We start from the raw sequence: 22,667 nt of genomic DNA on the forward strand, positions 1-22,667 counted from the left end.
GTTGACAGCATGTGAACAAAAGATTTGCCTTCTGCATGTCATCAATGTGGTAAAACCAATTATCCATGAATGAATAATATAAACAAAATGACAAATATCAGGACCTATAGAACAGCCTTGGCAATATATCAGTTGACCACTACAAAACAAACAAATAAGCAAATGCAAGAAAATCCCTCTACATAAATCACAGCAGCCATAACTGTGATCTTATAAATGTGCTAAATCAATTGTACACTTAATATACATTGCATACTTAAAGCTACAGATCAAAATGTAAAAAAGCAGCAAAACGGAGACAGAGTATCTCTGTTCCACTCATGAACCCCCATAGGCTCCAGCATGCAATGGGCCAGTTCAGACTTAAAAAGACAGTTCGCCCAAAAATGAAAATATACTAACCATTCACTCACACTTAAGTGGTTGTAAACCTTTGAGTTAGGGCTGCACAATATATTGTTTCAGCATCGTTATCACAATGTGAAAATATGCAATAGTCACATCACAGAATCTGCCATTTTGAGTTGTGATTTGAATAAACCAAGAAATAGACCTTACTAAAGTGGAAAAATGTATTTTAAGGCCAGGACTATACAATTTCAAGCCAATTTAAACTACTCGGGCACAAGAAGTTATAAAATTTGTAGCTTTAACAAAGATTAATTGCTTTTTTTATTGCAATGAAGAATATACAGTGCTATTTTGCATTTGATTACATCGTTATTCTACATTTAACTCAACACCAAATATCCAGAAAACCATAAAGCACTGTCTATTTCAATTGTCTCTTTGTCTCTTTTGTATTAATTTATGCTTGTAATTTGCTTATTATGCTTTACAATATACACACTCCCTACATAATGCACCAAATTATAAATTCGTTCCTTATGGAGTTATTTCTAGTAAATCAACTCATGAAATTACCTTAATATTGCAATATACACTTACCAGCCACTTTATTAGGTACACCTTTCCAACTGCTCGTTAACGCAAATTTCTAATCAGCCAATCACATGGCAGCAACTCAATGCATTTAAGCATGTAGACATGGTCAACACGATATGCTGCAATTCAAACGGAGCATCAGAAAGGGGCTTTATTAATAAATTATTTTTGTTGCATGGGTGTCAGACGGGCTGGTCTGAGCATTTAAGAAATAGCTGAAATTTTCACGCACAACCATCTCTAGGGTTTACAGAGAATGGTAAGAAAAAGAGAAAACATCCAGTGAGCAGCAGTTCTGTGGGCGCAAAAACCTTGTTGATGCCAGAGGTCAGATGAGAATGGTTTGAGACTGGTTAGAGCTAATATAAAGGCAACAGTAACTCAACCACGTAAACTCATTAAATAACCACCAAGTCCAGCCCTTTATGACCACAGTGTACCCATCTTCTGATAGCTCCTTCCAGCAGTATAACGTGCCATGTCAAATCATCTCAGACTGATTTCTTGAACATGACAATGAGTTAACTGTACTCAAATGGCCTCCACAGTCACCAGAACTCAATCCAATAGAGCACATTTGGGATGTGATAGAACGGGAGATTCGCATCATGGAAAAATCTGCAGAAACTGTGTGATGCTATCATGTCAATATGGACCAAAATCTCTAAGTAATGTTTCCAGTTCCTTGTTTAATCTATACCACGAAGAATTAAGGCAGTTCTGAAAGGCAAAAGGGGGTCCCAACCTGGTACTAGTAAGTTGTGCCTAATAAAGTGGCCACTGAGTATATATCGCAGAAAAATTATACATTGCAATGTCAGTTTTTTTCCAATATCGTGCAGCCCTGCTTTGAGTTTCTTCTTTAACTTCAAAAGTCATTTTGAAGAATGCTAGAAATCATCTAAATATCTTCTTCCAGTGTTCAACAGAAAAAAGAAACTCGAACAGGTTTGAAACAAGAGAAGCGTGAGTAAATGCCAGAAAGAAATTAAATTTTTAGGTGAACTATCCCTTTAAAATCAGGCTGAAGGACAGACACAGCCGAGAGACAGACAAGAAATAGACACATGAAAATGGAAATGACTGCAAGAGATGATAAGACCAAAGCTGAAGTTAGACTCAAACACACACAAACACACAAAAATACGCTCAGCGGCATGTGTTAGCTCATAACTGCATGTGCTCAAAGATCATTTTGTGCGATTACAGCGTAAGCCACTGGACTGCAGCGTCTCCCAGGGTGCGCTGATTAGATAAAAGCGTGGCCTGAGTGGTGATGGTGTACATTGGGAGTGACACATATTAGTCGTGCAGTGGAAAGGACGCACTCACAGCCAACTTACAGGTACTAGTTTCCAATACCATTTTGAGGGAGACTATCCCAGTAGCGAGGGAGGAGGTTAGAGGGAAAGAGACGGGGAAGAGGAGCAGAGAGGGATGTAAAGTCAGGAAAGAAAAAGAGCAGACAGATGTGACCCTGCTATGAGGTTAGAGGAGAAACAGAAGGAGTGATGCCACTGTAGACATTAGGTTGTTGTTGTTAGTATCATCTGTTCAGTTTCTGCCAGTTCAGTTCACACGTGAGATCATGTTTACACCTGGTATTAACAGCCATTAAGTTTGATTAGATAAAATGATCAGTGTCAAACACATATGCAGTGAACAGTTAAAATTAAAGGTCAGACGAAATTTAAAAAAAGTTTTTTTAGATGTTAGTATCAGTATTGTTAATTTTTAGGATATCTGTAAGCTAGTGCATACCAAAACATTCACAAAATTTGCATTTAGAAGATATAAAACATGTAAGGCTGGTAGTTTGTCACTTCCGCCTAAATGGATCGACGTTTTTATTCACGTCACCTCACACTTATGTTTTTCATCAAATCGTGGCCAATCAAATGCTCTCTAGTGTCTAGCATACCCCGCCCCCTTAAAGACACTTCTCATTTGCTTTTCATTTGATGCACTTGAGCTCAATCGTTCCTACTGGCAGAGCAGTGATAAAAACAAAACACTGGCTGCGTCCGAAACTGCCTACTACTGAGTAGGTACTGCATTTGAATTTAAACGTACTACTCAACCGTTAGAAAAGTACATTCTATACAGTATGAATGTGAGTAGTATGAATGGAATTCGGACGTACTACATCCGGCATTTTGTCATGGTCATGTGACCTACCTGCGTCAGTTGCATTGCTTCACTCCCATTCATGAATTCTCTCGCGGGGCACCATGGGATAGCGCAGCGTGCATGGGATGCACACTTTAGAATCTCGCCGAAAGTAGTAAGTTTTCTGGGTACTTCTCACATACTGATTTTCGAATCATATGAATTCGGACATACTACTCGGCTCGCTTACTGATTTTAGTGTACTACATAGTATGGAAGTATGCGGTTTCGGAGACAGCCACAACTGGATATTTTTTAAAATGGGAGGAGCTACATTATGTCCCACCCTCTCTTCGCGTTTAAGTTGAGATACCGTCAAACATCAAATAAATATGCTTATTTAAAGCACTTTAAGAAACAAGGCCTGCATGAAAACAATAACAATAGAACTTAAAAAATTATTATCTAGATTTATTGGGCTTGTTTGTACCTCTAAACACTAAATAAATAATTCAAAAATTTGGCCAAAATGTGGATCTATCTAATGTTACATTTAAATTAACTTTCATGTCAATACCTATAACAACTTATTATATTTTCAATTCGATAATACATAGAACGATATATTCCAATATGTACATATTCCTTTCCAGATATGTATGAGTTCAATTTGAGTTGAGTTGTATTTTTTGCTTTGCTTAACAACTTAATATATTTACTTTATTTTTACATGTTCGAAAAATAGTCTGAGGTCTAAAATCAACTATTTATCGACTAAATATTAGTAATAAACAAAATATTTATGTCAGCTTACTGACAAACCAGCTGATTGACGTGACTTTGAAACACTTCAGTGTCCCTGTATCTGTGGTTACACTCAGAAAACAACGGTGAGTTTGGTGAACTACTGATGACCTTTACGGCCAATCACAATCATTTCTGTTGAACACGTGAACACAATGGCAAATTAACGCTGTTTAAGAAAGTGCTAAACAACACTCAAATGTTAGCGGGAAATGGACGTTTTTAAAATTTCTGTATCGATTGGTTCCAAATTACAGTATCGTGACAACCATACAGTGTAACAATACATTGTAGTAAGGGGAAACCACAACTAGGGTTGTCAAAAGTAGCGAGTTTGGTACCGTTCGAAACTAAAACTTTAAACAATTTCCAGCAAACATTTGAGTGCTATTGAGGATGCTTAAACAGTGCTGATTGGCCATTATGCTCAACAAATATAATTGTGATTGTCCATAAAGGTCATGGATTTACAACTCTTCACCACTATTGTGCACCAAGTGAGCTAGCATATGAGTGATCCGCTGATGGATTCACAGATTGACGCGGCTTTCAAACATTCTAGTGTCTGTCTACCTGAGTTCGAACTTGCACATTGCACAGAGATAAATCAATGACCTTTACAGGCAATGAAAGTCATATATATTGAGCATGTGAAAACAATGGTCAATCAGCTGTGTTTCAGAACGTTTTTAAAATTACGGTACAGATTGGAATCAAACTCAATATTTTTGACACAACTAATCTCTACACAATGTGACGATGTGCATTGCTGATGTAAACAATATGATTTGCGATACTGAGTTTGTTTTATCCTGTTGTTTTATAAAGTTCAATATTATTGACAGAGCGATTGTTTCATGCTTCATATGACCTCATTGTCAGTGCTACAAAGTGAATTTAAAAACTAATCTGATGATGACAAATGTCTGATATTACCAGCAAAATGTGATCATCCATCAAAGTCAATTTATTACACTTCTTTTTCATATATAACATTTAAAAATGTAGCATTTATAACAGTAAGCCTACATGATATCATCAAATATTTTTTATATTTTGTTTGAGAACTAACAACAAGACTAATACTAAACTTTTTAGCATACAGAATTAAGATATCGCATTGTGAATTCGAAGTATCGAATTATGTATCTTATCATGACTGTATTGTTGCCCCCTTGTTGACAGCAATATTGCAGTTTATAAAATGCATCCCAAATCAAATTGATTATTCATTATTCAATATTTATAAAATAAAAGACAAAACAAACTAGTGTAGGGAAGTTTTTCTGGTAAAAAAAAAAAAGTTCTGTAAAAGACAAATTGTAAAAAAATGCAAATGCAGTTTAAAGGAGCAAATTGTTTCTACACAAATAAAATTATATTTACACCTGCTTTTAGCAACGTGAACTTGCGATTCACCAAAACAGATGTTAAGACCAGTTATAAACAGCACTCGATCAGCAAGACAGTTAAAATCTATGAATGAAACACTTTGGCTGAGATGTCTGGTACCTTCTGATGACTTGGAGATTCCAGCAGATGTTGTTTTGATTTGTGCTCTTTCTCTGTGATCTCCCTCATTTTCAAGTTCACCTGCGGCACAAAGAAATAACTGTTATGAAACTTACAAAACATTACATAAAGGACATCTGAGCGCGTGTTGACAGACGTCTCCATGAATAGACACGATCTGAACAAGGCCCTGCAGGTCTAGACAAAAACACTAAGCTATCAGTGCATCAAGTAACGCCCAAGACGTTTATTCAAGCATAACATTCACTATTTAATGCTGTAATTTCCTACTTAAAGCAATTTATGGTGTAAGGATTACATATGATAAATCAAGCTGTTTCAGACAATTATGAAATGACTAATGGCCGCATGTTTAAAGAAGCACACACCTTGTTGATCCAGAAGATCATTGCATCCTCGAGGTCAAAGGGAAGCTCCTTGGAGGCACTGAATGTGGAGAAACGCTTCACGCAGGACACAACCTTCTCAATGCTGATCATCTCTACAGTGTAGGCCATCATCAACGCATCAATCATGGGGATGTGGGAACTCTGTGCCACAAAACCGATAAGAAAATGCATGTCACACTGCTGCACTTATTTTCTGGAATACATCGTGTCATCTGTTTTTGTTAATAAGCGCTTCAGCCATTGTTGGGATACTCTTAAGCTGGAAGCATTAACAACTTATATTGAAATATATATTGTTATCGTTTAATATTAGAAAATAATTATCTAGATTGCATTTGGCCATATCGCCAGCCCTAAAACAAGTCTAATGTTTGCAAATGTTTCCTTTAATTTATGACTTTTATTTTTAGACCAAACTTCAACATTTAATTATGACTCATAAACCAACGTTACTTTATAAATTATGTTTTTCTCTCTGCAATGCAATTTTGACATATACTTTAGCTAAAGAAATAGAGAGACAAAACACAAACAACAACATACTAATGAAAACAGCAAACAATAAATGCTAGATATAATAAATAAATGCAAAAAATTTGTTTTAGAAATTAATTCTCTGTTGATTCGGACATTTTCAAAATGCATTACTATTCTCTATTGAATCGTTTTTGAGCTTAGTGACTAGCAGAAGATGCTCTAGGCTAGTTTTCAACTCTCAAATGTCACTCTAGGCTAGTTTCTAAAAGAAGATGGTGCTCTAGGCTAGTTTTTAACAGCAGATGGTGCTCTAGGCTAGTTTTTAAACAGCAGATGCGCTCTAGGCTAGTTTAAACAGCAGATGGCTCTCTAGGCTATTTTTTAAACAACAGATGGCGCTCTAGGCTAGTTTTTGAACAGCAGATGCGCTCTAGGCTAGTTTTTGAACAGCAGATGCGCTCTAGGCTAGTTTTTAAACAGCAGATGCGCTCTAGGCTAGTTTAAACAGCAGATGGCTCTAGGCTAGTTTAAACAGCAGATGGCTCTCTAGGCTAGTTTTTAAACAACTGATGGCGCTCTAGGCTAGTTTTTAAACAGCAGATGCGCTCTAGGCTAGTTTTTAAACAGCAGATGCGCTCTAGGCTAGTTTAAACAGCAGATGGCACTCTAGGCTAGTTTTTAAACAGCAGATGTGCTCTAGGCTAGTTTAAACAGCAGATGGCTCTCTAGGCTAGTTTTTAAACAACTGATGGCGCTCTAGGCTAGTTTTTAAACAGCAGATGCGCTCTAGGCTAGTTTTTTAAACAGCAGATGCGCTCTAGGCTAGTTTAAACAGCAGATGGCACTCTAGGCTAGTTTTTAAACAGCAGATGTGCTCTACACTGTAAACCCGGATTTTGTGCTTATAAAACATTTTAAGCGATCATTACTAATTATTTATTGTTCTTTAAGAAATTGTGTCATTACTAAATCAAATTAGCTATTTGCACTAATCAGAAGAAAAAATGAGTTTACTTATCATGTTAAGCAGGGACAACTCCCTTCCTTATGTTTTTGTTAGAGAGGGGTGGGGCCTTGATTGGCTGAGGTGACGTGAGCAAAACGCTCAGTGAGTGCCTGGAGCTTTTAGGATGCTGGGTTACCGCGGATTTTTGAAAATCAACATGACACGGTAAGTGTGCAAAGAAGCTTTTATCAGTTTATATGTTTTTCTGACAAAACTGAGAACTAAAAATCCACACTGATGTTGAACTCAAAATATTGTCTCTGCTATGAATATGTCAGTTAGCGCTATTTTCCCTGTCAGTTCACAGTTAGGTTATAATATTATATACATTTGCCTTTTCTGTCTAACTACCGTTTATAACGTTAACGTTATCTACTGTTTCTCTGTATGTTCACTGTTTAAAGCATGTTCCCTGTAAAACGTCATAATTATTACACGTCGTGTTGGTTCGTAATAGTAGCACGAGTCCATGCATGAGCACATGCTAGCGGCTAACGCTAAATATTATAAATCTTTAATAACGCTAAAAGTTTCACATGAAACCGATTTTTTTTTGTGAAGGGCGAGTTTACATTGGTCCGGCACGTCATTTTGCCGACCCCCCCTCCTCAACCGCCCTTTTCCCCCGTCCGCTGTTCACTTTCGTTTTCTCCCGCGACTCCCCAACCCTCTTCACTGCCGTCCGCGACACCCCTCCGCCATCCACTGCACCAACACAACCGCTCCCCATTCATGCGCGACACCTCTCCATCCTCGGGTAACATGCCGGATCAGTTACCCCTATCTGTTCTGAGACCACTCAAATCACAAATTAAGCACTGCTTAAACTGTATAGAAGTTGAGGTCACTAGCAAAATTTATTTACTTTCACAGTACAGTTATAGTTGCAGCTTTTTCTAAACTTTTTCCCTAAAATTTCTTATTTGCCGTTTAAAGATGGACCTTACGTTTGCAAAAAAGTGGAGTCTTAACCTGCAATAAGGTGGGTCCTGCTGCGCTGGCCTGCACTTTTTACAGTAGATCAGGTATGTTTAAGAATGTAATAACATTTTTCTATTATTATTTTATCTCAACGTTAAGTGTTGCTTACAGTATTTTGTGTCTCTTTATTATTTACTTTATTATTACTTCAACTTACTATTTACTTTATTATTATTGACCTATTTTTAATTTATTTGAAGTATTTAGTGATTTAGTTTAGAAATATTAATATTCTGTTTTTTCTCTTGTTTTGCAGGTGTTCTTGTAGTTCAGCAGTGGGAAAGAACCTCAAGCAGGAATTAGGTAACACTTTATAACAACTACACACTATAAATCATTTATTAAGCATTAGCAAATAGTGAATTCTTTATTTGTTAAGCATTAACTCTACGTTGATAAACGTTAATAAGCAGTCTATAACTGCAGCTACAAATGCTGTATTATTGACTTACAAACACATTTATAATGTGCTTAATAATTGTACTTTTCATACTTTGTTAATTATTCATTTTTCATTGATAAATTAAGTATCGCATTATTTACAAACCAGTTATTTAAGAGTAGTTTGCTGTTTTTTAAGATCAGTCAGAATGAGTTAGTAAATTATTAATAAATTATTGAAATCAACATTTGTATTTCTTATTATTCAGGCATTTACAATTACTTAATTTGTATGTTTATAAATGCTTTATTAACTCAACTTCATCCAGTTTTGTGACCTAAACAAAAGTGAAGACTATTCATGCTTTATAAATTGCTTATGAATGACAATTAAAGGCTCAGTTAAATTCTAAACAGGAAAAACAACATAAATGACACTATTCATTCCTATTCAGTTGAAGATACACATATAAACTGCATCAAATGAAAAATAAATCTTTGCAACCTTATCTAAAATAAAATTACTGTACAGTTTAAACATTGCATCTTATTATATTGTTAAATTACTATATTGTTGTTGTTTTATCCAGTTTTATGTATTTTGACACTCTTGTCATTCAGCAATGTTTAAACTTTAAAGTAATTTTACTTTTTAGATAAGATTGCAAAGATTATTTTTCATTTGATATTAAGCCTTTAACTGTCATTTATAAGGGATTTATAAAGCATAAATAGTCCTCACTTTAAATTGGTCAGAAAACTGCATGAAGTTGAGTTAATAAAGCATTTATAAACATACTGTACATAGTAACCATTACTACGTGCCTGAATGATAAGATATATAAACATTGATTTCAATAGTTTATTAATAATTACTAACTCATTCTGAATGATTCTAAAAACCCTCAACTACTCTTAAATACAAATGGTTTGTAAATAATGCAATACTTCATTTAGTAATGAAAAATGAATAATTAACAAAGTATGAAAGTACAATTATTAAGCACATTATAAATGTGGTTATAAGTCAAGAATACAGCATTTGTAGCTGCAGTTATAAACTGCTTACTAACGCTTATTAATGTAGAGTTATTGCTTAACAGATAATGAATTCACTAGATGCTAATGCTTAATAAATGATTCATAGTGTGTAGTTATTATGAAGAGTTACCGAAATGTTTGATCGACACAGTCTGTTTAATTGAGATCTTTCAGTTAAAGAGGAATGTTGGAGAGCTGTTGTCAGAGCTTTTACAGCAAACCAAGGTTGGTTCATGTCCATTATATATTAGCATTATTTTTTAACAGTTAAATTATAGAAAATTTCCTAAGTTTTACTATATTGTTTGTCTAATACAATGTTTGTTCAACATTATTTATTTATTCATTTATTTATTAACAGACTCAAGAGCCTACAGATTTTAGGTCCTAAAAGGGCTTTTGATTCTCCTGGAGGACAAGCCTGCAGACTTCTTTAAACCATGCTTTGTAAGTAACATACCGTTTCAATGGATTTATTAAAGGACCTTGAAAACATTCTTTCCATTAATGCATGGTCCTTACATTTTATTAAACGTTCACACTTGGTTTAAAACATTGAAACCTAAGAATAGCAAAACATCTGGTTAAACTCTCTAACATGTCATAATATATTCAACCCACAAGATTGTTTCTTCAGAACACAGTTTAAGTTATTTTTAATGATACCTGTGATTTTTGTGTCCCCGTTTTAAAAGTCAAACTTCAATTTAAAGATAAATTGGCTTTGTGACTTTAAATTGAGGGAAAGATGAAGATACACAAGTCTTATAGTTAAAATGGGAATGAGGGTCAATAAGTAAATGCTAAATTTAGCATTGTAGAATGCATTAAACCTTTTGCAGTGTAACTGAAGCAAAAGTAAATTGGTCAAAACCAATTCACATATTATCTTTTGTCTCTGTCATTAAAAGTTATTTGTTAAATAATTATTGATAATTATGTAATGAAAAACATAACTGTTCCTCTCTGTTGGTAGGGCTCTGATGATCCAGTCATTCCACCACCTTGAAATCCTATTCTTATTGCAGACAAAGCCTCAGTTAAGATGATCATTGAGGGACAACTTGTGATGGACTGCTTCAAAGACTTGTCAAAAGCTGTGCATTCTCTTTGGACTAATATATACCCCAAGTCGACGAAGAACACTTTTCTCTTCATCCAACAAATTTCTCCTCATGTTGGGCTACAGTGACTTAATGCCCAAGCTACAGACATTAAATAATTAAATTGCTTTTCGATTCACTGCAAAATTTGCACAACTGTTCTATTAGCAATGATTGCTAATGCCAGAAAGAAATGTAAATGAAACTTTAACAAAAATAAAAAAATTGAAAGGTTGTTTGATTCTTTGTGCTTAAAATTGTAACATTTCAGTGGCATTATTTTTAATTATAATAGATTACATAAATATAACAATTATCATTGCATAAAAGCATTTTTTTACATTATTATATATGTTACGTTCAATTTAATAGTCATTTTACAAAACATATCCTCTTTAAAATTAGTAATGTGAACTAATGATTTTTAGTAAAGACTACTAATCCAAATTTGATTTGTCTTCTACACCCACTAAAGATTTTCTTTTAATACAGCTTAACCTGTTTAGTTGAATAAATGTAAAAACTAATCTTATTTCGTGCAACGGGTTTCCACGCAACAATCTAGTAAAGTCAACTAATTCGGGTTTACAGTGTAGGCTAGTTTAAACAGCAGATGGCGCTCTAGGCTAGTTTTTAAACAAGAGATGGCGCTCTAGGCTAGTTTTTAAACAGCAGATGCCCTCTAGGCTATTTTAAACAGCAGATGGCGCTCTAGGCTAGTTTTTAAACAAGAGATGGCGCTCTAGGCTAGTTTTTAAACAGCAGATGCGCTCTAGGCTATTTTAAACAGCAGATGGCGCTCTAGGCTAGTTTTTAAACAACAGATGCGCTCTAGGCTTGTTTTTAAACGGCAGATGCGCTCTAGGCTAGTTTAAACAGCAGATGGCGCTCTAGGCTAGTTTTTAAACAACAGATGGTGCGCTAGGCTAGTTTCCTAACTTTATGATGATTTTTTTAGGTTCTAGTGGTATTTGTAATAAATAGTCCTCCAAAATGGTTCAGTTGTCCTTGGCAGTGATGTGCCCATTAGGCTTGGGGGGTAATGCGGTATACCGCGGGATCTTAAAATAACAACTGTGTCAGTTTCAATACCGTTATACCATCATAAAAAACAATGCACTTAAATAGGAAACAAGTATTACATAATTAAATAATTATTTATTTAATGCCTGAAAATGCCTGTGCGTGATTGTCACCACGGGACAGTGTGGAGGAGAGAAAGAAAGGTGAGGAAAGATGGCGAGTCGCGCACCAAGTGACCTGGTCTCGAAAAAGAACACAACCTCTGCAGTTTGGCAGTATTTCCGGTTTCGACTGAACGAGAAAGGAGACGTGGTAAATACGAACTAAAGGTCTGCATTCCCACTGCTGTACCATGGGAGCAACAATATCGCTCCTGAGCGAGCGGATGCTGTTTATATACTGTGTGTGTGTGTATATGTGTATGAATGAGAGAGCCTGATGCTGTGTGTTGCTTGGTGCTCTGTATATATGTGTGTGTGTGTGTGTGTGTGTGTGCGTGCGTGCGTGCGTGCGTGCGTGCGTATCACTGATCCACCCCCATGCTTCACTCTGGGCATACAACAGTCTGGTTGGTAGGCTTCTTTGAGGCTTCTCCACACCGTAACTCTCCCACATGTGGAAAAGGCAGTAAAGGTGGACTCATCAGAACACAGTACATGTTTCACATAGTCCACAGCCATTTTAGGTTCTAGTTGAATTTGTAATAAATTGAGCGTAAGAGAGTACAGCTGTTTATAAAGCCTATAGTGCCATCTGCATTTAAAACTAAACTGAGAATTGATTTAAGAGAGAAAAAAAGAGATGCATTTTGAAAAATTGCAAAATCCACTCCAACCATTTTTCACCACAGCTCTAACAGATGCCCATCTTGACTAGGGTTGTATTTTGATGTCTAATTATATTCAGAGGTCTAATTTTGACTTAATTCTGATGTGCATTTTCCATTTTGACTCAATCAAATTCTATACTGCTGACTAATCAATATTCAATGACATCCGTTTATTACAAATGCTGTAGATAGATTTGTCTAAAAGCGATCACAGAACTATTTTTGTTTCACACGGGTACATTAAAACAAACGTTTTTAAAGATTCAACTAAAAAAACAAAACGGAAAAGTGCATGCGTACTGTACGGCAAACGTAAATATGTAAATGTAGTAGTGTGACACTAAACATCTTATTGTGATCCAAAATGGTCTATGATTATTACAAAAAAAAACATTACGTACAAAAGCATAATAAGCTCCATTTGTAATATTAGGCATGTTGCATTTCATCAGACTAAGAAAGGTAAGATCAGCACACCCAGCTTTGAGGGAATAATCCTATTTAGCCCAAAGAAGGTCATACTGCTCTAAAACAAAACCCTGTGCCCAATTAATCTGCCAAAATAAAGCAGAATCAAGATAAAGTAGGCAACACAATATTCCACATTTGTCAAATATAAAAACCTTTATGTAACATTCCTGGCTCCAATGCTGCAGACTACCTCATTATTTTAATAACCCATTGCAAAATAGCACTTGAGACAATAAACTGCTATACAAAGCTCATTCAGTTACCATGCCAACCACAGCAGCAGTCAACCAGTGGCTTGTTCATGCGGGCTCACAGTTCACATCAGCACAATCTCAGCAGACTGATCCCTGACTCAAGGCAATAAGTGTCAGCGGACTTTCACAGAGGCTTTCTCTCAGATACGCATGTCAGACGTCTGACAAGTATAAAACAGAAGATTGGACTGCGATGTGCTTTGGACTCAGATAATCCGGATACTTATCCTTCTGGATAAATGGAGTACTAAAGCATACTATCACACCAGTTGTACCATGTCTGCAACATTTATTCTGTACAGTGCACTATGAACATCGATTTGCATGAAATACCCAGATGACTTCCTAGATCTAGCACTATGTGCAATATAACAGAGTACACGGTGTCCCATAATGCAAAACTCTCAATGTGGCCAATAAACCAGCATGTTTCAAATGAGCCAGAAACAAAGACAGCAATTCTTTCTTTTCAAATGTGTAGTTTTATTAAAAACTTTCATAACAATAACATACTGCTGAAAAAAAAGCATAATGAATAATAAATGCTAGAGTTGTGGCAAACATAAACATTCAAGAAAGCAACTGTGCATTTGTTCTGAGATTTTCAAAACGCATTATTATTCTCTCTTGAATCAGCTCTGGGCTTTGTTTTTTAAACAGTAGATAGCGTTCTAAGCTAGTTTTTAAACACCAGATGGCGCTCTAGGTTAGTTTTTAAACCACAGATGGCGCTCTAGGCTACTTTTAAACAGCAGATGGAGCTCTAGGCTAGTTTTTAAACAGCAGATGGAGCTCTAGGCTAGTTTTTAAACAGCAGATGGAGCTCTAGGCTACTTTTAAACAGCAAATGGAGGTCTAGGCTAGTTTTTAAACATCAGATTGAGCTCTAGGTTAGTTTTTAAACCACAGATGGCGCTCTAGGCTAGTTTTTAAACAGCAGATGGAGCTCTAGGCTACTTTTAAACAGCAGATGGAGGTCTAGGCTAGTTTTTAAACATCAGATTGAGCTCTAGGTTAGTTTTTAAACCACAGATGGCGCTCTAGGCTACTTTTAAACAGCAGATGGTACGCTAGGCTAGTTTTGAAACAGCAGATGGGGCTCAAGGCTAGTTTTTAACAGCGGACAGCACTTTAGGCTAGTTTTTATACAGCAGATGGCACTCTAGGCTAGTTTTTAAACAGTAAATGGTGCTCTAGGCTAGCTTCTAACAGCAGATGGCGCTCTAGGCTGCTTTTTAAACAGCAGATGGAGCTCTAGGCTAGTTTTTAAACAGCAGATGGCGCTCTAGGCTACTTTTAAACAGCAGATGGAGCTCTGGGCTAGTTTTTAAACAGCAGATGGGGCTCTAAGCTAGTTTTTAAACAGCAGATGGCCCTCTAGGCTACTTTTAAACAGCAGATGGAGCTCTAGGCTAGTTTTTAAACAGCAGATGGCGCTCTAGGCTACTTTTAAACAGCAGATGGAGCTCGAGGCTAGTTTTTAAACAGCAGATGGGGTTCAAGGCTAGTTTTTAACAGTGGACAGCACTTTAGGCTAGTTTTTAAACAGCAGATGGCACTCTAGGCTAGTTATTAAACAGTAGATGGTGCTCTAGGCTAGTTTCTAACAGCAGATGGCGCTCTAGGCTACTTTTTAAACAGCAGATGGAGCTCTAGGCTAGTTTTTAAACAGCAGATGGCGCTCTAGGCAACTTTTAAACAGCAGATGGAGCTCTAGGCTAGTTTTTAAACAGCAGATGGCGCTCTAGGCAACTTTTAAACAGCAGATGGAGCTCTAGGCTAGTTTTTAAACAGCAGATGGAGCTCTAGGCTAGTTTTTAAACAGCAGATGGGGCTCTAGGCTAGTTTTTAACAGCGGGTGGCACTTTAGGCTAGTTTTTAAACAGCAGATGGTACGCTAGGCTAGTTTTTAACAGCAGATGGCGCTCTAGGCTACTTTTTACACAGTAAATGGTACTCTAGACCAGTTTGTAAACAGTAAATGGCACTCTAGGCTAGTTTTTAAACAGCAGATGGCACTCTAGGCTAGTTTTTAAACAGAAGATGGTGCTCTATGCAAGTTTCTAACAGCAGATGGCGCTCTATGCTGCTTTTTAAACAGCAGATGATGCTCTATGCTACTTTTTAAACAGTAAATGGCACTCTAGACTAGTTTCTAAACAGTAAATGGCACTCTAGGTTAGTTTTTAAAAGTAGATGGTGCTCTATGCTAGTTTTACAAACTATAATTATAGAAATATATGTAAAAAATCATAACTGGATCAGACTGGCAACAGTCCAGATATTTTACACAAATTAACCTACTGCAATAATTAGCTAAGCTGATAACACAACCATTGGGTTAAATGTTTTTGAAAGAAGTCTCAGCAAGGCATGTTTGACAAATTTAGTGCATTTTGTGTAACATAAATATTAAAACTTGTGAAGATATTTGTGGTAATTACAATAACTTTCAGGATGCTGTGATGAATAGACAGTTTAAAAAACGCATTATTTGAAATAGTAAATATTTGTCATAAATAGCATTTTTACCACAATATTTTCATCAAGCATTTTGCTCAATGAACAGAAGTAATAATTCCTTTAAAAAAAAATTGTACAGTGCAGTTGACACAAACCCCTTTTTGTGAGAACTTAATGCCACACATGTAGCACAAATGCCATTACATTGGCTTTAAGCTAACAAATGACACCTAGACCTCTTAAAGTCATTAAGCCATTCCTACACGCCTAACAAAGCCTTTGTGTGTTTGGTCTAACAGGTTTGTGTGGCTCAGACTGTACTAAGCTCTGCACAGGGTGTGGGCTCGACCACAAAGATTTGCATTTGAAGTGATAAAAGCACGAGTGAGTGTACAATGCTGATTCGCCAACATCCCTGATTGCCATTCACTGGAGAAAGCACATCTCTGGCCGAAACAATCAATGAAATCCACTCCGCTCTGTGCTACTTCAGTTCAACCTCTGACGTCACTAATTGTTTAGACAGGTGAATCCAGTGGCAACGCATGAAGGGAAAAGACAGATGCTGGATATGCCAACAATATCAGCTTTCTCCAGTGCGTGCAGGGAGATATCTACAACAGGAAGATCTCGTCAAAACACTGCTTCCATGTCAAATTTTGCTTTTTCTCTGTCTGGTTTTGTAACTGTAATTAATACTGGCCAAGGGAACTTTACTATTATTAGAGAAAACACTAGCTATGTTTCCATCCACCATTTTTATGCACATTTGGCGTAAACTAAAATAGTAACAATTTCCACTATGCACATTTTAAAAAGTCATGTGATAGAGGTGGCATTCTTCTCCTCACAGTTCATCCATAGTAGGGATGCTCAAAATAACTGATTAACCATTAACCGAAAGGGTGCGATTGTAACCGATTAATGGTATCAGTTAAACGTTTAAAAAATATAATTTTATATATATTTTTAATGTTTGGCTCTATAAGGGGCCAATAACTGAAAGCGTTTTTGTGTTAAGAGGCGCATTTTTGGAATGGTTTACTAACTGCGAGTGTTTTGCGCGCTACTTAACGTTATGGCGTTGCTCAGTGCGCTCGCAGCTGAAACAAAACTCAACCCTGAGCGGAAAAAGCATGTTACGTCAGTCGCGTCTTTTTCATTCTTCAATCAAATGAAAGCAGAGGCGGTGTTTCTGTTGATGTGCCTGCAGTGTTTGTGTTGTCAGTACGATGGATAACTTTTAATGATGGAGGAGAGACTGGTGGTCGCTGTTTCAAGTTATCCAGAGCTGTATGACTTTACAAATCTTGAATATCACAATGTTATTAAATATTACAATTATAACATCAACAGCAACACTCATGCTCAATACGCTTATTTCACACGGCCGCCATTTTAAAGAACCAAAGCGAGGCTGTGGTGGGAAGAAACGCGGAAGTATAGGACCAGCACTGTAAACATTGCAGTGACATGCTGTGGACTACAAACCTCCAGCTGTTGCCGAGATTTCAAAATACAGATATGGTGTAAACATCACTTTAATATCAGTCAGTACGTTTAATTTAAACAATTAAAAGCAATTTAGCATCAAACAACATCACAAGCTCTGTAAGAGTAATATGCTCAAGTGTCCTCCTAGGCTTCAGTTCATGGCAGCAGGTAAACAGAGGGGACGCTTCCCTGCTTCAGCCTATGTAACTTGGTGAGCGATAAACACTGCAGTCCTCTGTAGCACACCCTCGTGTTGTCCCGGTACTGAAGTTTTAAAACAGTCTAATTCCCGCTAAGTTAAAATGGAAGCGCCGCTGAGTGCAGATGACTCGACTGATCTTCACGGCTGCTTCGCGATCCAGTCTCCATGTATCTTGTGTTTGCACTCAATTTTTGTCAAAGAAGCAAAATGAAAGCAGAATATTTCTGATCACAGTTTGACGCAGACGGGTTGGCAAACCAGCGCTGATGCTGATTGCTTCTGTGCTGCCTGGAGCCACGTCATAAACTCAACAAATAGGCTACTGACCAAAACTGAGGCTTTAATTTTATAGCTTATAAAACGTGTATGCAAATTAAAGCAATATCATAGGTAAACAACAAAATTGTTATACACACACGCACACGCAGCGTGCACACACGAACCGCGAGTGAGAAATAAGTAATTATGACAATCTTTAAACTAATGACTTCTATTAAAAATGTTGAAAGGGGGTTTGTTATATAAGAATTACAGCGGTGCATTAATTAAATGCATATTTTCCATGGAGCGATCGATTCGGTAGCCTGCTATTTTTATTTTACAGAAGAAAAAAAACATGATTGGAATAAACAGCCCATGCCGGTTCAAAAAGGATTTAGTCAGTGTTTTTGTTTTGAATTTGTCATTCAAGTGAAAAATATCTATTCTTTTTATTTAGTTTATTCTTTTTTCTATGCTGTTGGAAACATTGCAGGTGCATGAAGATGCTCTGTTGTTGTTCTGTATGCTGCTGTTCGCATGTTAAAATAAATCGGTATTTTAAAATGCAATATTTAACGTGTCACACAAAATAGGCACGTCAATTATTATTTTTAAATTAAATAATATTTTAATGCTTTTAACAGTTAATAATATATATTATTACCATTAGCACATTAGCAGGGCTCGACAATAAGGACTGCCCGATGGCCCTGGGTCAGTGTGCGAGACGCTCGGGACGGTAGACAGGATGGATACTGGTCCGATCAGGTCAGTGCTGCCTTGTCACTAAAATTTTATTTGGCTGTGTTTGTCAATTGCATACAAATACAATCTAAGTGTGCTTTCACACCAAGACGTTTGTTTCAGAACCTGTCTCGTTTGCCCAGTTAGTGTGGTTCATCTGGTATATGTGAATCCCACAATCGCACTCGGATCCGCACCAAAACAATCGGTCTGAGATCGCCTGAATGAGGTGGTCTCAGCTTGATTGAAATGAACTATGGAGCGGATTGATTGTAGTGAGAAAGCAAAACTATCCAACGAACTATTGAACCAGGCTATATCACTGTGTATTATGGTTGTGTAATAGCCATATATGGCAATATGAAGAGAGAATTATGAGTATGGGCATAAAATTGTGGCAAACATGCTACATAAAATTGTTGTGGTTTTCAACTAACATACCCATTAAAAAAAGTAACTTGAATTAATTTAATCAGTATTGTACATAAATTAAATCCATTTATTTATTTAAATATATTTAAATATATATCTTCTGTAAGGGTTCCATTCATGGAACTCACCTCAGTCACTGTCATTAGTTGTCATAACTCTATTATATATATATATATATATATATTTTTTTTTTTTCAATTTAAGTTAATATATGCACATTTTATAGGGGGTGCACTTTACGGCTGGGGTGCGTTTCTTGGCCCAACGCCGGTTAATCTGTTATTTCTCTCTATAATTTAAGCCTATAATTAATAATTCTAGCCAGCGTTTTTTTAATAGATTGATTTTTACAAAACTTGGCAACTGAAATGAGGCTATGTATGAGAAAGTCTTACCTATCTGATTTATATTTGGTGACGATGTATGTGGGTGTCAAAATTAATGTGCACATTTTCACTTTATATATATATATTTTTTCCAAGTTTAGTTACATCAAGTGTAATTTTTTAATTCGTCAGTTGTATTTAAAGTTATGCTTAATAAAAAGTGTATGTATACACTTTTTTTGGTGGGGCCAGTGAAAATTTTGGCAGGGTAAGTAAAAATCTGAACCACTGGTCCGTAGAAAAAATCCGTAGCGATATCTGAACCATGCCCAAGCACGTTTGACCCCCATTTCCCGTTTCGATTGACAAGTGCGAGTACTCCGAATAGGGCCCAGGCGCAGTTCAGTTGGATGGCCCTGGCCCAGTTAGAAGAGGTGTGCCAGAGTGTGGTTTGGTTGGGTTTTGACATGGTATGATCGTAGTGTGAGCACACCCGAGCGCAAAACTGAAGATCCGGCGTCACTTTTAAGGGGCCATTTCATATGAATTTATTAATAATTTTTACTATCTATCTATCTGTCTGTCTGTCTGTCTGTCTGTCTGTCTGTCTGTGAATAACCTCACGACTATTTGAATACTTTTAAACTTTCTGTGCACTCCAAACGGATTCTTAACAGTACAGTAATTCCAGAAAACCCTAAATTACATAATAGACTTTCATGAACTTACCATTTTGATTGGCTGGCAGGTGAGATCAGAGTCTGTCACCGGCGTGTCATCATCCTCCATGACATAGATGCCTTTGCGAGACAGGGCCTGAATGACGGACTGGTGGGACTGCAGAGAGGCCACCTGGTCTCCTTTGAGAATGAGGGCACATACGCGACAGTACAGTTCACAGGACAGCAGTAACCGAATCACTGGAGGCTTAATGTGCTCCTGCTCATACTGGTCTGTGTAGAAAGGGTCCCGCAAGTCCTCTGGGATGTGATCTGACAGGAGGAGAACACAAAGAATTTGGATGTAAACAAACAGAAATGCTGATGAAATAGTGAGGATTAGGGGGAAAATACTGACATTGTGATTTTTTTTGTCTGCAATATATTGAATATTATATCACAAGATGAATTCCATCTCTATTTGGAAAGAATTCATTATTGATTGGGGTAATTTCGTAGGAAAAAAATCAGCATACAATGTAAAAAACAATAATTATCCATAAGAAAATAATATAATGAGTAATACAAATATAATATAAATGATATAATAAATTTCAAGCATTGATGAATTTGAATATTTCATACGATGACCTACACCTATATTTGGAAAGACATCATTATTTTAGATTGATTGGGATTATTTCGCAGAGAGAACTATCTGTATAAATATAATAAAAAATAATAAACCATAAACAAACAATAATGAAATAATAATTATTAATCTAATATAAATATTATACAATTAATATAATAAACAAATTACAAGCACTGATGAATTTGAATATAATTTCAGAAGATCAACTACATCTATATTTGGAAAGAAATCAATTTTAGATTGGGATTATTTTGTAGGGAGGAATATCTGAATATAATCAACAATATCTGAATATAATCAACAATAATAAACCATAAACAAATAATTTATTATACAAATATAATATAATTCATATAATAAACAAAATGTAAATCATTGATGAATATAACTGAAAAAAGATACAAATAAAATAAACAGTTTTATGGTTTTCTGCAGAATCTAACAGTAGAGGAACAGAAATTCAATAACACTGTATAGTCTTCATTGTATAGATAATTTAATTTGTGGTGTAATGGATCACAAATCTCATGGTTCCGATCACAGTGTGGTTTTTAAGTCACGGATCGGACCATTTTTCGGATCAGCCAAAAAGGGGAGAAGACAAATGTAATTTGCATTCCATTTATTACAAAAACAGTACTGTAACAAACTTTTAGCTATGACAAACAGAACCTGGAGCCTGTAATATTATCAAAAATAAAATGAAGATATAATCAGCTAAATATAAACATATAGTAAAATATTCAGAGCTATGGGAAAAAAAACTACTACTGTTGCTGATGACGCTAAACGTAGAAATCTAACATTATAATTTGTACAACTCATATTTATTTTTAGTCGCATTTTTCATAAATGATTAAATTATTCACTCATAAAACTTAATGCTTCATTATTAAATGTAACATATTCGAATAATTATTCAATGGCATATTTTTTATGGCTATTGGTTTGACGCCACCTATTGGATAAATAATGTCAATAACTTTGCTTTTTGAGCGTCAAGTTAAATGCATATGATGGTGATAAACTATAAACTGTTATCCCAGTACTTGTGTTATTTGACTGTTTGTAACTTCATAACTAACTCAAAAGACTAAAGACTCAATCTTTTAGGATTAATAAACATATGCAAATGACCATAATTTATCATTTATGTTGCCTGGGTGTTGAGATCTTGTTCTTTTAATGATTAATCGTGCAGCTTACACTGAATGCATTAATGCAGGCTAAACACCTTTAATAACCTAAGAAACCCACCACATCCCAAATAACCCACCACTGCATTTTCCGTCATCATTATATTTTACAGGAAAGCCTAAATGCATTCATACACGTGACCTGAATGACACAATAGGCGATCTTTCTGCAATCGTTACAAATTTAGGATTAATCTACCAGTAAAAAATAAAAATATTAATACGCGGGTCACGTGTGTTCCAAACCGTGAGTTGTAATCCACATGAATCAACCGTAATCCATTACACCCCCTAAATTTAATACCTTAAATCTTCGTTTCGAACTCTGACTTCTTGGTTTAAATTTGCTTGAAATCTTACATAGTCACAGGTCCTAAAGGCACATGAAATGAAAATCTTTCACTTAAACTTTGCGATAACCCAATTGTGATGTACTTGACATTGCAGATCCTGCGATGTGAATATTGCAGATCTACGCATTGAAATATTGATGCTGAAACTGATGTTTTCAAAGGCTGCACAATATATTGTAAAATTATCATTATCGTAATAACATTATATGTAATGTACGCATCGCAGACATATGTGATAAATTACATTTATTTTATGCATTGGTTATTTATCTAAAACTGACCAATCAGATGTAGCCTTACAATCTTTATCCCCACCTACCCAGTTGTTGCTGTTCTGCTATTGGCTGAAGCGGCCCAAAGGTGATCCCACTAATGGGTGGAGTTGAGATGAAAATGAGGAAAATGACAACAACCAATCAGAATATCTGCAGGTTTACACTCATGCAATGTTATAAAGGCTAAATGTTTGCACCTAGACACTTGCCTTTTTGTCTGAATTAGAATTAGATCTGGAAAACATTTTACCCGTTTATTTT

At 36.0% G+C, this 22,667-nt stretch overlaps 1 protein-coding gene and 2 long non-coding RNA genes across 4 annotated transcripts in view; 2 read left to right on the top strand and 1 right to left on the bottom strand.

Annotated features, from left to right (window-relative positions):
• camsap1b (calmodulin regulated spectrin-associated protein 1b) overlaps positions 1–22,667 on the bottom strand; it is a 52,395-nt gene that overhangs the window by 20,664 nt on the left and 9,064 nt on the right. For both annotated transcript variants that reach the window (XM_056458742.1, XM_056458741.1), the window contains exons 3-5: positions 19,998–20,260; positions 5,760–5,921; positions 5,371–5,451 (exon numbers count right to left, since the gene is read on the bottom strand). In XM_056458742.1, coding sequence (XP_056314717.1) covers positions 5,371–5,451; positions 5,760–5,921; positions 19,998–20,260 — 506 coding nt within the window. The remainder of the gene's footprint in view (positions 1–5,370; positions 5,452–5,759; positions 5,922–19,997; positions 20,261–22,667) is intronic.
• LOC130229768 (uncharacterized) lies at positions 7,145–8,581 on the top strand. The gene is made up of 3 exons (XR_008837870.1): positions 7,145–7,428; positions 8,200–8,288; positions 8,501–8,581. It is a non-coding gene; the product is annotated as an uncharacterized LOC130229768 (long non-coding RNA).
• Positions 9,809–10,948, top strand: LOC130229767 (uncharacterized). Its single transcript, XR_008837869.1, has 3 exons — positions 9,809–9,891; positions 10,028–10,113; positions 10,643–10,948. It is a non-coding gene; the product is annotated as an uncharacterized LOC130229767 (long non-coding RNA).

The sequence above is a fragment of the Danio aesculapii genome, chromosome 5 (assembly GCF_903798145.1).
Source record: "Danio aesculapii chromosome 5, fDanAes4.1, whole genome shotgun sequence".
Lineage (NCBI taxonomy): Eukaryota > Metazoa > Chordata > Actinopteri > Cypriniformes > Danionidae > Danio > Danio aesculapii.